The 13,574-nt window shown below is 48.8% G+C and overlaps 2 protein-coding genes across 3 annotated transcripts in view; both read left to right on the plus strand.

Annotated features, from left to right (window-relative positions):
- Window positions 1-13,574, plus strand: part of RPL21 (ribosomal protein L21) — a 407,337-nt gene that overhangs the window by 43,057 nt on the left and 350,706 nt on the right. The gene's annotated exons all lie outside the window — the stretch shown is intronic.
- CDK8 (cyclin dependent kinase 8) overlaps window positions 1-13,574 on the plus strand; it is a 61,375-nt gene that overhangs the window by 36,092 nt on the left and 11,709 nt on the right. The window contains exons 5-6 of the mRNA XM_069969846.1: window positions 9,528-9,585; window positions 12,846-12,977. Of these exons, the coding sequence (XP_069825947.1) occupies window positions 9,528-9,585; window positions 12,846-12,977 (190 nt within the window). The remainder of the gene's footprint in view (window positions 1-9,527; window positions 9,586-12,845; window positions 12,978-13,574) is intronic.

Genomic DNA, 13,574 nt, shown 5'->3' on the forward strand with positions numbered 1-13,574 from the left:
CTCACCAAACGCATAGAATCATCAGCCCTTAGTCCAACCCGACACACTCACTGCTCCTTGCCCCGACCCTCCGAGACGGCATCACGTGTCCTCAATGGGCCGGGTTAGGCTTCTAAGCCAATCTGAAGTGAGAGAGGACACTGACAGCTGCTGCTGTTCACTGTATCCCTCTCTGACAGCGACCACACACACACACACACAGTAGAACCCCATTCCCGCCCACCCTCCACTGTGTGCTCCCCCTCGCCACGGAGCCTCACACCCTGTATTCCCCCTACCCGGAGCATACCCGGTGGCCGTTCCTGTGACTGCAGTCCTGTCCCCGGCCGCCTGCCCCCACCGTGTAATGTATACAGGCAGCTTCATGCTCCACTACCCTGTGCCTGTCATCCCCATAGAGCTGGCTGCAGTGCGGGCTTCCTGCCTCACCTTCCTCCACCAGATGTCACCCAGTGGCCGCCAGCGGACCTCCCCCGCATCACACTGTGCCGCCCGTGGCCCCCTGTGCCCCTCTTCGCAGCTCACCCAGTGGCCGCACCTGTCAGTGCAGTCCTGTCCCCAGCCGCCTGCCCCCACTGTGTAATGTACACAGGCAGCTTCAAGCTCCCACTGCAGTGCAGGCTCCCTGTCTCCGGCGGATCTCACCCCAAACCCCCCGCCCCGGATCACAATGTGCCGCCCGCACCCCCCACCCCCTTCATCACACTGTGCCGACCGCACAAGCCCCTCCGCCCACATCACACTGTGCTGCCTGCACCCCCCCCCCCACTGTCATCACCTTCTCAGCTCTGCTACACCGTCATCACCTTCTCAGCTCTGCTACACAGTCATCACCTTCTCAGCTCTGCTACACAGTCATCACCTTCTCAGCTCTGCTACACCGTCATCACCTTCTCAGCTCTGCTACACCGTCATCACCTTCTCAGCTCTGCTACACCGTCAGCACCTTCTCAGCTCTGCTACACCGTCAGCACCTTCTCAGCTCTGCTACACAGTCATCACCTTCTCAGCTCTGCTACATCATGGACCAATCAGGCAGAAGCATTGCATGATGGGAAATGTAGTTTCCTATCTTGATTATAGACCATCTTTTAGAAAAACTTGTAACTCTGTACGGCAGCAGCTAGAAAGATTGGAGACTGCTCAAAATACTCAGGGGGACATGGTGAGTAAGGCCAGCTAGGTTTGGGAGCATTTAATTTTTTTAGCTCTTGGGGGGAATACCCCTTTAAGCTGCAGCGCACGGGACCAGGGAGGAAGCAGAGAGCAGGAGAACACCAGGAACGTGGACATGTATACTATTTAATCATCGGCCTTCGGCTGTGCAACGCTATTACACACGGCGATGCACGGTCTTTTGACGATGATTTTAGGCAAGGGCCTAAAGAAACGATCAGCTGATCGTTTTCTCTATTACATGCAGCGATAATCGTCCGAATCGGGCTCATTATCGCTCCATGTAATAGGGCCCTTACAGTGGAACCATCTTCTGCCATGAGTCAGATCAAGGAGTGAAGTGTGTGGCTGTGCGCTTCACTCAACTTAATGCTCAATCGGACACCTAGCAGGTGATGGGTTCCATTGTAAGTCTATGGAGACAGTCTCCTGCAGCAAGACAGGGAGTGAAGCATTTAGCCTAATGCTTCTCCTGGCTCTGTCTTTACAATCGGTAGGGTCTGAATGCCCAGACTGCAACTGATCAAAACTTTTGTGTGTTTAACTCCTGGGTTTATAGTGCACATGCTCAGCCATCGCCTCATTCATGGTCAATGGGGTTTCTAACTGTTGCCAAGTGCTGAACCAGGCAATGTCCAGAAGTCCCATAGGCACTGGATGGAGTGAAGTGTGAACAAGTGCTCCGCTACTCAGATTGACGTCTGTTCTCTGGATTGGAGGGGACCCTAGCAGTTGATCCTTAAGGCCCTATTAAACTGAACGATTATTGTTTAAAAATTCGATATAACGTTTGAAAGTGAGTGATTATCTTTCCATGTAATAACAACCAACGATTAAACGATGAATGAAAAATTATCGTTGGTAGTTCGCAGATCGTTCGCATATCTGTTTGTGAAATAAGTTGCTCGCCGATAAGACGTAGAAACGTAAAAGCGATCGTTTATAACTGTAATCTGTGAATGTAATAACCTCAGAATCGTTTATTAAAGTGTCACTGTCAGTAATCAATAGTACAGGCGATTAAACTTTATAATTGGGTTTATTAGCTGAAAAATGCATTTTTATCATGGAAAAGCAGTTTGAAGCTCTCCCTCCCCCCCCCCCCCCCCATCTTCATGATTTTCTATGGAAAGGGGAGAGGTGGAGGGAGATGAGGCACCAAAAGAGGACAACAAAGAGTTAATTTACAGCTACATCACCCGGCTATCTCATCTAAAGTCAGCACTGACCTCTGTAACCTCTGAACACCGGCTTTCATACAGCTCCCGATGTGTAACCCTTTGTTCTTTGCTGGCGAATCTCCCTCCTCCCCCCTCCCCTCTCCATAGATTAGACAGGGCCCGACTGATGTAAAAAGTCGATTTCCGGGGGGGCGTGGCTAGCCATGCAGGAAGAAGGAAGCAAGGAGTAGGAGCTCCGTTACAGACCTGAGCATTTGGGGGTGCCAAGAGCTTTTTAATGGGGCTGAAGAAGCTGAAATCCCACACAAAGGTGCCATCTGCGCCCCAGACCCCTCAGACACCGATATCAAACTATTTCTCTCCGCTGGCCAGCCTGCCTGACGACGCAGCGGGTGAGAGCGGACAGCGGGCGCCATCTTGCTCAGTCCCGAGCACGCAGGAGAAAAGGCAGACCAGGCGGGGAGACGCAGCCCACCGGATCCCACCGGCTTCTCCAGCAACCCCCGTCTCAGTGACTGACCCTGAGGGAGGACGCAGGCTGCGGAAGCGGGACGTGTGCGGCGGCCCTCCTCTTCAGCGTCACGGGGTTCCGCCATCTTGCCGTGCTGGCCGGTGTCCTGAGGGAGAAGATCGGCGCCTGGAAACGCCGACGGAGACTGGCGACTCGTCGGGGCACAGCTGCCCGGAGGACCGGAACCTGGGTGGTGCGGCTGGGGACCAGTCTGGGGACTCTGACCCACTACAGCAGACCGGTAAGGGAGCGCGGCCATCTTGCCCCCACGTGCTGCATGCACGCAGTCCTTCTGCACCAGCACTCCAGCTGGACTGTGCCCTGTGCCGGCGCCCGGACCCCCTGCCTCTCAGTAACATCCCAGTGCCGGGAGTGAGGAGATCTGGCACCTCTCAGGCACCCAGCACCTCCGTAAACTCAGCTCTCAGTCCACCCCCATCCTCAGTGGACAGCTGTGCTGTGGCTGCAGATCACGCCACCTCAGTGTTGGCAGCATCACATACGGGCTCTCAGCGCCCCCCTGATCCCGCCAGGGGACGCTGTCCTGTGACTTTGTCTCCCCCTGCCATCCCGGGCCCACAGCAGCTCCCTCTCAGCGCCTCAAGCTCTCCAGCCCTGTGTTGCCAGACTGGGCAGGTGGCCCCCGGTACCCGTGCGCTGCACCCCCCAGCAAGCATAATGGCCTCACTACCCTGTCTCGCCCACCTCCCGTCCCGAACGGCTCCCAAAGCGGTGGCGGCCAGTGTGACCGTGGCAACCATACACAGCCCCAAACCACCCCTGATGTCGGAGACATTACCCCAGGGGGACGCAGCAGCTATTCTCAGTGCTCACCCTGAGCTCCAAGCACTGCTGACGTTTTTACCCTCTAAACAAGACATTGAGACAATGGCGCAGGACTTGAAAGCCGCTTGGAAACAAGACCTGGGTCTAGTAAAAGCGGACATTTCTACTTTGCAAACCCAGGTGAATGACCTTGAAACTTTCCAAACGTCAGTGCAGCAATCCCTGACTGAAATGCAAGCACAGATTTCTGCCCATTCCTCTCAACAGCGGTCGCTTATAGCGCATATGGATGACCTTGAAAATCGGAACCGGCGCAATAATATCCGGATCCGGGGTCTGCCGGAGGCCACGCGGGCAGCAGATTTACTTCCAACCTTACTGGGTATCTTCAATGGACTTCTTGGGCGCCCGCCAGAAACTCACATAGATATTGATCGTGCCCATAGAGCTCTCAGACCGCAGAGTGGAGACCCAGCCAGACCGCGGGACGTGATCTGTAGGATTCATTTTTTCTCAGTGAAGGAGGAAATCATGCAGAAAGCTCGTCTCTTGCCCGAAGTGGAATTCGATGGAGCCAAGCTTTCGCTCTTCCCGGATCTTTCCAGGCGTACTCTTCGTCTGCGAGCTGCGCTAAAGCCACTGTTGGCTCTTCTGCAATCCCGGAACATTACATACCGCTGGGGCTTCCCCTTTGCCCTGTTTGCCCGAAGTTCTGACAAGTCTGCTACCCTGAGATCCCCCGGTGACCTGTCTACCTTTCTGCAGACTCTCGAACTTCCCCCAGTCTCGCTCCCGGAATGGGAAGAGATCCTGCTGAATCCCCTGATGGTTGGATGGCGACCGGATATCTCTTCAACCCAGGACGCATTCAGGTCCCAACCCCCGAGGCCGCAGCGTTCCAGAAGGAGGCGAAGAAGTGTGTCTCGCTCGGGTTCTGACCGCTGATGCCCGCAGGGACTAAATGTCGCGTGAGATGCCCCCGACTTGCTGTTTGTATGTTCTTTTGACACAGTTTGCCCCTAGATGATACCTTAGAGAAGATGCAACCCCCCATCCTAGTTTCATACTCCATAGTTTAGCTCTTAATATAGGTCTGTTACGACTCCTAGACCGAGTTTGGTTACCTGTTCCCCCCAATAGGTACTCAGATGAATATTGTACATCTGTTAGTTTTAGTACAAAAATTGTACGTGTTAGACATAATGCCACCTAAGTTTTGGTGCTGCTGTTTTGTTGTTCTTTCTCCCCTTTTTCACTCTTTTTTCCCTTCCCTCTCCCCGTGCCAGCGCGGTCTGTCAAGCGATTACTTAAGGCCTCCTGTTGTGCATTGCTCCATTAGCAGCTTCTCTTTTTCTCATGGAGACGCTTAATATTACATCCTTGAACGTTCAAGGATTCAATATCCCTGAGAAAAGGTCGCAAATCCTATATGCAATGCATAAGATGAGAGCACAAATCCTGTGTATCCAGGAAACACATTTTCGCTCAGATACAATCCCTAAGCTAAGTAGCCGTTATTACTCACAGTGGTTTTGCAGTAGTAATCCGGAGGGTAAATCTAAAGGGGTTGCAATTCTGCTGCATAAATCTCTGCCATGTCAAGTCATCGAAACGAGGACTGACCCTGAGGCACGTTATGTTTTTCTGTGTTGCTCTATTGCTAACCAAACTTATACAATTGCTAACATCTACGCTCCAAACCAAGGCCAACAAACGTTCTTAGCAAAGGCCCTGGACGACCTTAATGTCTTTCAGCGGGGTCATCTGATTCTGTGCGGAGACTTAAACGTCCCACTAATGCCATCTGTAGACACATCCTCGGGTCTCTCCTCGTTTCCAAGTAACAAGCGTAACAAAATTAAGAAAGACCTGTATGCTTTGCAATTGTGTGACAGTTGGAGACTAGCCCATCCAGATGTTCGTGATTATACTCACTACTCTAATGTGCACAACACATACAGTAGAATAGACTACATTTTTTTACACCACCATCTTTTAGATAGAATACGCTCTGTTACCATTGGTAACATACTCCTCTCTGACCATGCTCCGATTCATTGCAGGCTCTCTTTGCCCCGGACCCCTGAGAAAACATATTCCTGGAGGCTCAATGAGTCGTTACTTAGTGACTCGCTGTGTCTCACGGAACTAAAGACGGTGATAAGTCAGTTTGCGATGGATCACGTCTTGGATGTCACTGCCCCGCAGATGAAGTGGGAGGCTCTCAAGTGCGTGCTCCGGGGCACGCTGATAAAGCATGGGTCTAGGTTAAAGAGAGAGGCAGCAGGCAAACTGCGCAAACTACTAGACACCCTACAAACGCTGGAATTGAAACACAAAATGACGTTAGCTGACGGGGACTTTAGAGACCTGATCCGAGTGCGCGAGGAAATAAGGACACTTATAGATAAAAAACACCACCGGTACAGGCAAATCTGTGCGAGTGCATTCTACGAGCATGGAAACAAGTCGGGACGCCTGCTGGCGAGGGCGTTAAGGGACAAAAGGGCCTCCTTGTATATTCAATCTGTTAAGAACTCAGCCGGCCAGATGGTGCGACTCACCTCTGAGATCCTCGATTCCTTTAAAACCTACTACTCTGACCTATACCAACTTTCGGCAACGGGAGGGGCGCCTAAAGAGGATGTGCTCCAGTACATCGCTCGCACAGCCCTTCCACGGCTAGATCCGTCAATCCTATCGGATTTGGACAACCCGTTCAGCTCTGAGGAACTGGCTACTGCTGTTGCGGCATTACCTACGGGTAAGAGCCCAGGCCCTGATGGCTATACTAGCAAGTTTTTCAAACTCCTGCAATCGGATCTTTCCCCACACATATTAGCAGCTTTTAATGGTGTCTCTTCCTCCTCGCCCTTCCCGCCCTCCTTCCTCACAGCGCATATCACTGTTATCCCCAAGGAGGGAAAGGACCCCAACCTATGTGCGAGCTATAGGCCAATCTCCCTTATAAACACGGACGCCAAGCTCTATGCTAAAATGCTGGCTCAGAGACTGTCGCCCTTGCTGGAGACCCTGATCCACCCTGACCAGGTGGGGTTCGTCCCCTCCAGAGAGGCCAGAGACAATACTCTGAAGACTTTCTCTGCTATTCAGTTTGTTCATGCCTCCGCCACGCCGTGTATGCTTTTGTCGCTCGACGCGGAGAAGGCATTCGACAGGGTGGATTGGGGTTTCCTGGAGGGTGTACTGGGGGGTGTTGGGCTGGGAACGGTGATGAGGGATAGGATTATGGCGCTATACGGGCGCCCGCAGGCGCAAATTAGAGTAAATGGAACGTTGTCTGCCCCGTTCACAATTCTTAATGGCACCAGACAGGGATGCCCCCTTTCCCCTCTCCTTTATGTACTAGTGATGGAGCATCTGCTAAGGGCCATTAGGTCGAGTGACGATGTTGTGGGAATCAAGCTTGGAGAGATGCACCTTAAATGCTCAGCCTTTGCAGATGACCTCCTGGTGTACATTACGGAGCCAGAGAGTTCCCTGCCGGCTCTGATGGACATCTTGAACGCTTACAGTAAAATTAGTAACTACAAAATAAATCTCTCCAAGAGTGTTGCCCTGAATGTCTCCTTGCCCCACGAGTCCATTCGTCCCTTGATGCAGCGCTTTCCCTTCATGTGGCGCACTTCCTCTTTTAAATATCTGGGAGTCCACATCCCGGCCAACTTAGCTACCACCTATGAGAAAAATTTCGCCCCGCTGTTGTCTCAGTTTAGGGTGGATCTCGCCAAATGGGATAAGAGGGATTTTTCGTGGCTGGGCAGAATTAATATTATTAAAATGAACCTCCTTCCGAGGTTGTTATACCTTTTTCAAACTATCCCGGTCCTGCTCCCCCGCTCCTTTTTTCAGGCCATGAACCGCCTTTTCTCCCATTTTATTTGGCAGCGTAGACGCCCCCGTCTGGCGAGATCCACACTTTCTTTGGCAAAGATGGATGGAGGTTTGGCCCTCCCTGACCCCAACAAATATTATCTAGCGGCAGTAGCAACTAGAGTCCTTGATGGATTCCACTTCTCTGATTCGAAATTGTGGGTACGCTTTGAAAATTACATGTCCCCGTACTCTCTACCATCCTTGTTGTGGATTAAACCCGCCTCGTGGACAGGTACACAATTGACGTCCCTACCCTTGATATCCCGAACGGTTTTGCTGACGTTTCGTTACAAGAAAGTCGGTAGCTTCCTGTACTCAGCTGATGGCCCGCTCACTCCCATAACGCATAATTTAGATTTCCCAGCAGGTCATACTGACCGACTCTTCCTGACATTCCCTAAAGGACATCACCTCCTCTTCAAAGAGGTCTGTACCTCTACGTCTCTTAGTCCCTTTGAGTCTCTGGTTCCCGAGTCAGATAGGACCCCCAGGCTTAGCTGGCAATACATGCAGCTGTCACACTTCTATCGATCTATAGCCACTAGCGCCAACCTTCACAGACAACTCACGCCATTTGAAGAATTATGTGTTCAGGTGGAACCTGTCAAACACACTGTATCTCTCGTATACGCGTTACTAAATGCACCGGGGGACTCGTTCAAGTCGACCTTTCAGCTAGGGTGGGAGGCGGAGCTGAACCGTACTTTCTCCAGGGAGGAATGGGAAAAGGCGTTGTTCTTCTGCCACAAATCCTCGGTCTCCAGCAGTGCTCAGGAGACCTGCTATAAAGTTCTCTCGCGATGGTATAGAGTGCCGACCTTGCTCCACAGACTATACCCTTCTGTCACTGACATCTGCTGGAGATGTGGGATAGCTAGGGGAACTATGTCCCACATATGGTGGGGGTGTAATAGCCTACAGAGTTTCTGGATAGAAGTGGTTTCCATTATAAAGGAGATTACGGGACTGACTTTAGTAAATGACCCTGCCACGCTCTTGCTGCTGATTCTACCTGGGTCGATTGCCAAACTCAAGAAGGGACTTGCCAAATTCCTCCTCCTAGCCGCTAAACTAGTGATCCCAAGGAGGTGGAAATCAGATGTCCCCCCTACAATGACTGACTGGTTTGAGGAAATCCTGCGATTGCAGAGAATGGAGGAACTCAAAGCAGAATATCATAATAAAACTGTGCCCACTGCCAGGCTGTGGTTTCCGTGGATGACCTTTCTAGACTCTCCAGCTTACAAAAATCGGGCTATAGCGCATCAGGCCTGAACCTTCTCTGGCTCGCATTTCTTCAATGAACCTTTTCTCTATCGCTCGGACCGCGCTGGCACCCCCCCCCCCCCTCCTTTTCTTTTTCGTTCTCTTGGTTTTCTTGTCCTCTCCGCTAATTTGCTAATAAGTTGCTATGTATGTAGTGTCCTGTACGGTCATAATTGCTATGAATATTTTCTACTATTAGCTCAACTCGGCAGTGCTCTCTAATATGATTCTGATTTTCTACCGAGCGGAATGCCCGCTCCTACTGTTTGTACATTCTTTTATGTGCACTTCTTTATTCTTCAATAAAAGCGTTGAGAAAGAAAAAAAAAAAAAGTCGATTTCCTGATAATGAGCAGTGGATGAGAGAGAGGAAGGGGGGGAGGGGGGACTGGAGAAAGTCTTTTTGAATGCAGATAATGGCAGATTTGCCTAATAAACCAAATTACAAAGTTTCTTAAAATCGCCTGGACTATTGATTTTTGCAACAACAACAAAAAAAAAAAACACGAAACATGACAGGGTCAGTGTCGTTCATATAGAAACTGATCACCTGATGTTCTGGATCATTGGGCTGCAGATTATGAGGCTGTTACCTCGGAGGGTTTATACTACATTACATAGGGACGCTGTAGCTATTTCATGGGTAACAGCTTGTTCTTGGTTTGTCTATAACCCTGATGGTAATACCTCTTCCTTCTCCTCTTACACAGAAACCTGCTAACATTTTAGTCATGGGTGAAGGTCCAGAGCGAGGACGAGTAAAAATAGGTTTGTATGAAAAAACATCACGTTCCTGTATCTCTATGTAAACGCTGCGTGAAGTCAAACAACCCGAGCCAAGGAGACCGCATGTAGAAAGTGGATTTTCCGATGTCCCCCGGCGTATCCAGTTATCAGATTACATAGCTGTTACACACTGATAGCGAAACCGCTGGCCTCCGCTATTAATAACCGGATTACCAACATGCGTGAAAGTCATGATACAGAACTTATAAAGGGCACGGCCTGGAGTTTTATTGCTCTTTCTCATGGTCATTAATGAGCGGTTGCCTCAGTTACATGCCTTGTGTATATCCCTGGTTATACAGGTTATCTGGGATTGCCTGTAGTGTATATCTGTGCTGAGGCATTAGTGCAGGTTCCATAAAGGGGAACCCCCCAGCAGGTTTGTGGAGAGAGAGGTGACCATGGCTAGATACACAAATGGCCATCTACAGGGTCAGCCTGCCCATAGGATCTCCATTAGTCATATCCCATCACTATCCTGAGCGGGATATAAGATGCCATACTGGGTAGCAAGGGTGCGGACGGCAGTCTCTGCTCTCTAGTGTTATAGAATTGTTTTATAGTTTGTATATCTTCTAATAATTCCTATACTGCCAGTGCTGAAAACCAGATGTCTGGTTATATACTGCTTATCTACTACCAGCATTTAAAGGGGTACTCCAGAGAAGAAAGAAATGTTTTCAAATCAACTGGTGTCAGAAAGGCATACAGATTTGTAATTTACTACTTATATGAAAATTTCAAGCATTCCAGTACTTTTCAGCTGCTGTATGCCCTGCAGAAAGGGGTGTATTCCTTTTTTTTTTTTTTTTTTTTTTTTAAACCTTGATTTTTATTGAAAATTTTTCAACAGCATAAAAAGGGAAGGGGTACAGAAAGGAAAGGGGAAGGTCAAAAGTAATATAGGAGTACAATCCAATGAGCATATTGTCAACAAATAACAAAACAAAAATATGATAGCACATTACTTTTTTTTTCTCTCATAAAGATAAAGCATATTATAAAGGATCATTTAACATGACAACTTAGGGGGCATGGGGGGGGGCAGTCTCTGGGCACCTGGAGGAAAGGAGGAAGAGCAGCATCTCGGGGAAGGAGATGAGATCAGCAGTGAGACTTGATGTCAATGAAAATCAAACGGGTCTCTACCACTAATATTCTGTTCTAAATACCATGTTGTATTGCGGAAGCATTGCTTCAGTCTGTCTCTTACATGTAGTGGGATGAGAGGGAGGAACTTAGACCATGTGAGGTAGAAATGTTGGACCTTCTTTTCTTTGAGTAAAGAGGCCTGCACCCAGTCCATACGGAAGAGATGAACTAGTTTCTCAAGAAGGAGCCTTCTTGTTGGTGGAGAGGGTTCTATCCAGCAATGGAGAATAGACTTCTTTGCTGCAGCAGAGACATAAAATAGCAATTGTTTGACGGTGGCTAATCGTATTGGGGGTTCTTCTGTGGGAATGCCGGATATACACCAAAGGGGGGTCAGGGAGCAGGGAAGTCCAAGACGGGTGGTGACAAATGTGACAACCACCTTCCAAAAAGCCTGTATAGACGGGCATGCTCATAAACAATGAAAGAGGTCAGCGTGTGGGGCCTTGCACTTCAGGCAGGAGTGGTCTGTTGTGTTTCCAATAAGGAATAGGCTCTATGGGTAATTTTATAAGCCATTTCCCAATAGAAGGCAGAAAGTAAGTATTTTTCTGCAGTGCGTAAGGCTTGTAAGATATCGTCCACCGTGAGGTCATCTATCACTGTGGTCCAGTGTGATATTCCTGTGGTGGAGTAATCATACTTGCGGGTCAGCCACATATAATAGGTTGTTATTTGCTTAGGGTTTAATTGCTTGGAAGGTGTCAAAGCCAGGAAAGGGTCATCCCAGTCATCACCAGACATGTGTCGAACCACCTTAACAATGTAACTGTAACTTTGGAGATAATAGAAGGGTTGAGGACCCACAATCTTGTTGCGCCGGCGGAGCTCATTGAAGGAGAGTGGTTGTTTCTGGGCCTTGTCTACCAGATGTGCCAGACGAGATGTCCCGTTTGCATGCCATCTATGGAATATAGGCAGGGAGGTGCCATTTTGGAAGGTAGGGTTATGCGTTAGTGTCAATAATAGGGAGTAAGGAGGGCTTAAGGAGAGTATACGCCTACTTTTAGTCCAGGCTTTCCAAGTGGTGTGCAGGAGGGGGTTCCGTTTGTTATCTAGGGGTAGCTTAGAGTGGGGTAGGTGTAAGAGGTTGACCAGAGATATGTTTGGCATTAACTGTTGGTCAAGAGATGTATCTGTATGTACTGAAGAGCCAGTTATCCAGTCACCCACCACCCGTAGCTGTGTCGCCAGACTATAGAGTTTGTTGTTGTAAGATGTGAAGTCCTATTCTTGGTCTACGGTTATTCCTGATAAATCTGCGGAAAAGATTATTTAGGATTTTTATGTCCTTGGGGCAGGGGATCAGTGGCAGGGACTGGAATATATAGAGCAGTTTGGGGAATATCACTAATTTCAGGAGATTTGCTCTCCCCAGAAAGGAGAGGGTAAAGTGTGTCCAGGCGCTCAGTTGGGATTCTAGATATTTTTGAAAGGAAATTATATTGTATTTGTACAGTTGGGGTGGCTATCTGGTAATTGACACTCCTAGATAAGGGAGCACCGGGATGTTCCATTTAAAGTTATAAAACGATGCCCAGGAGGGCCTTGCTGGTCCCTTTAGCATAAGGGCTTCAGATTTATTAGTGTTGATTATAAAATTGTTAAGAATGTATAGGAGTGTTGTTGAGAAAGGGCCAAAAGGGGGGTGTATTCTTTGTAGTCTGACTCGGTGCTCTCTGCTGCCACCTCTGTCTGTGACAGGAACTATCCAGAACAGAGTTTTCTATGAGGATTTGCTGCTGCTCTGGAAGTTCCTGACTTGGACAGAGGTGGCAGCAGAGAGCACCGTGTCAGATTGAAAAATACACCACTTCCTGCAGGACATACAGCAGCTGATAAGTACTGGAAGGCTTCCGATTTTTAAATAAAAGTAACTTACAAATCTGTATAACTTCCTAGCACCAGTTGATTAAGAAATGTTTTAAGAAATTACCTGGTCACCACGGCCTGACCCTTAGTATAAGGACTGACAGTGATGTTACATGATTGTTAGAGGGGTCCTGTAAAGGTAAAACAGCTAAGAAATAAGCCTCACAGACTGATGGGTAATAACCTGAACTCATGTATGTTTTTCTTGTCTCTTGCAGCGGACATGGGATTCGCCCGATTATTTAATTCACCTTTAAAGCCTTTAGCTGATTTAGATCCCGTAGTTGTTACATTCTGGTATCGCGCTCCAGAGCTGCTTCTAGGGGCCAGACATTATACCAAAGCTATTGGTAAGTACAGATGTATTTATAAGTGTACCTGCCACATGCATCCATACCATCACTTGTATTACACCAAGGGATTATTGGCCGAATACACATCACCCTGTGTAATCGGACCAGCAATCAGCTGACTAATGAGCAAACACTCATTCATCGGCTTATGGGGTCATTTTTGGATCTAATATCATGGCCTGTCCTATTCACTCTTATGGGACACTATGAAGAGTGTGATGTCTACCAGCACAAAGTGTCTACATTAAGGAGGCCGCTGTGATTCACTGTTTGCAGATGCCAAAGCCGTCAGGTGATCACCAGGAATACTGAGAGTTGGACTGTCACCAATCTAGCATTAACAGCCTATTCTGAGGATAGACCATCAACTTACAAAGCTTGGATAACCACTTTAAATCCCTATATAGATGTGACATAACCAGGCTGGGCTGTAACATAACACTGGGGAGTCTTGGTGTCGGATACAAGACAGCACTTTATTGTGTTCCAGACCAAATGCTAGTAAACAACTGTCCCGGCTATATACTCGCCACACACATTCACTCACGCAAAAACATACTAAAATAAGCGTCAGTGTTCCATGACTGGGGCTGT

The sequence above is a fragment of the Dendropsophus ebraccatus genome, chromosome 5 (genome assembly GCF_027789765.1).
Source record: "Dendropsophus ebraccatus isolate aDenEbr1 chromosome 5, aDenEbr1.pat, whole genome shotgun sequence".
Lineage (NCBI taxonomy): Eukaryota > Metazoa > Chordata > Amphibia > Anura > Hylidae > Dendropsophus > Dendropsophus ebraccatus.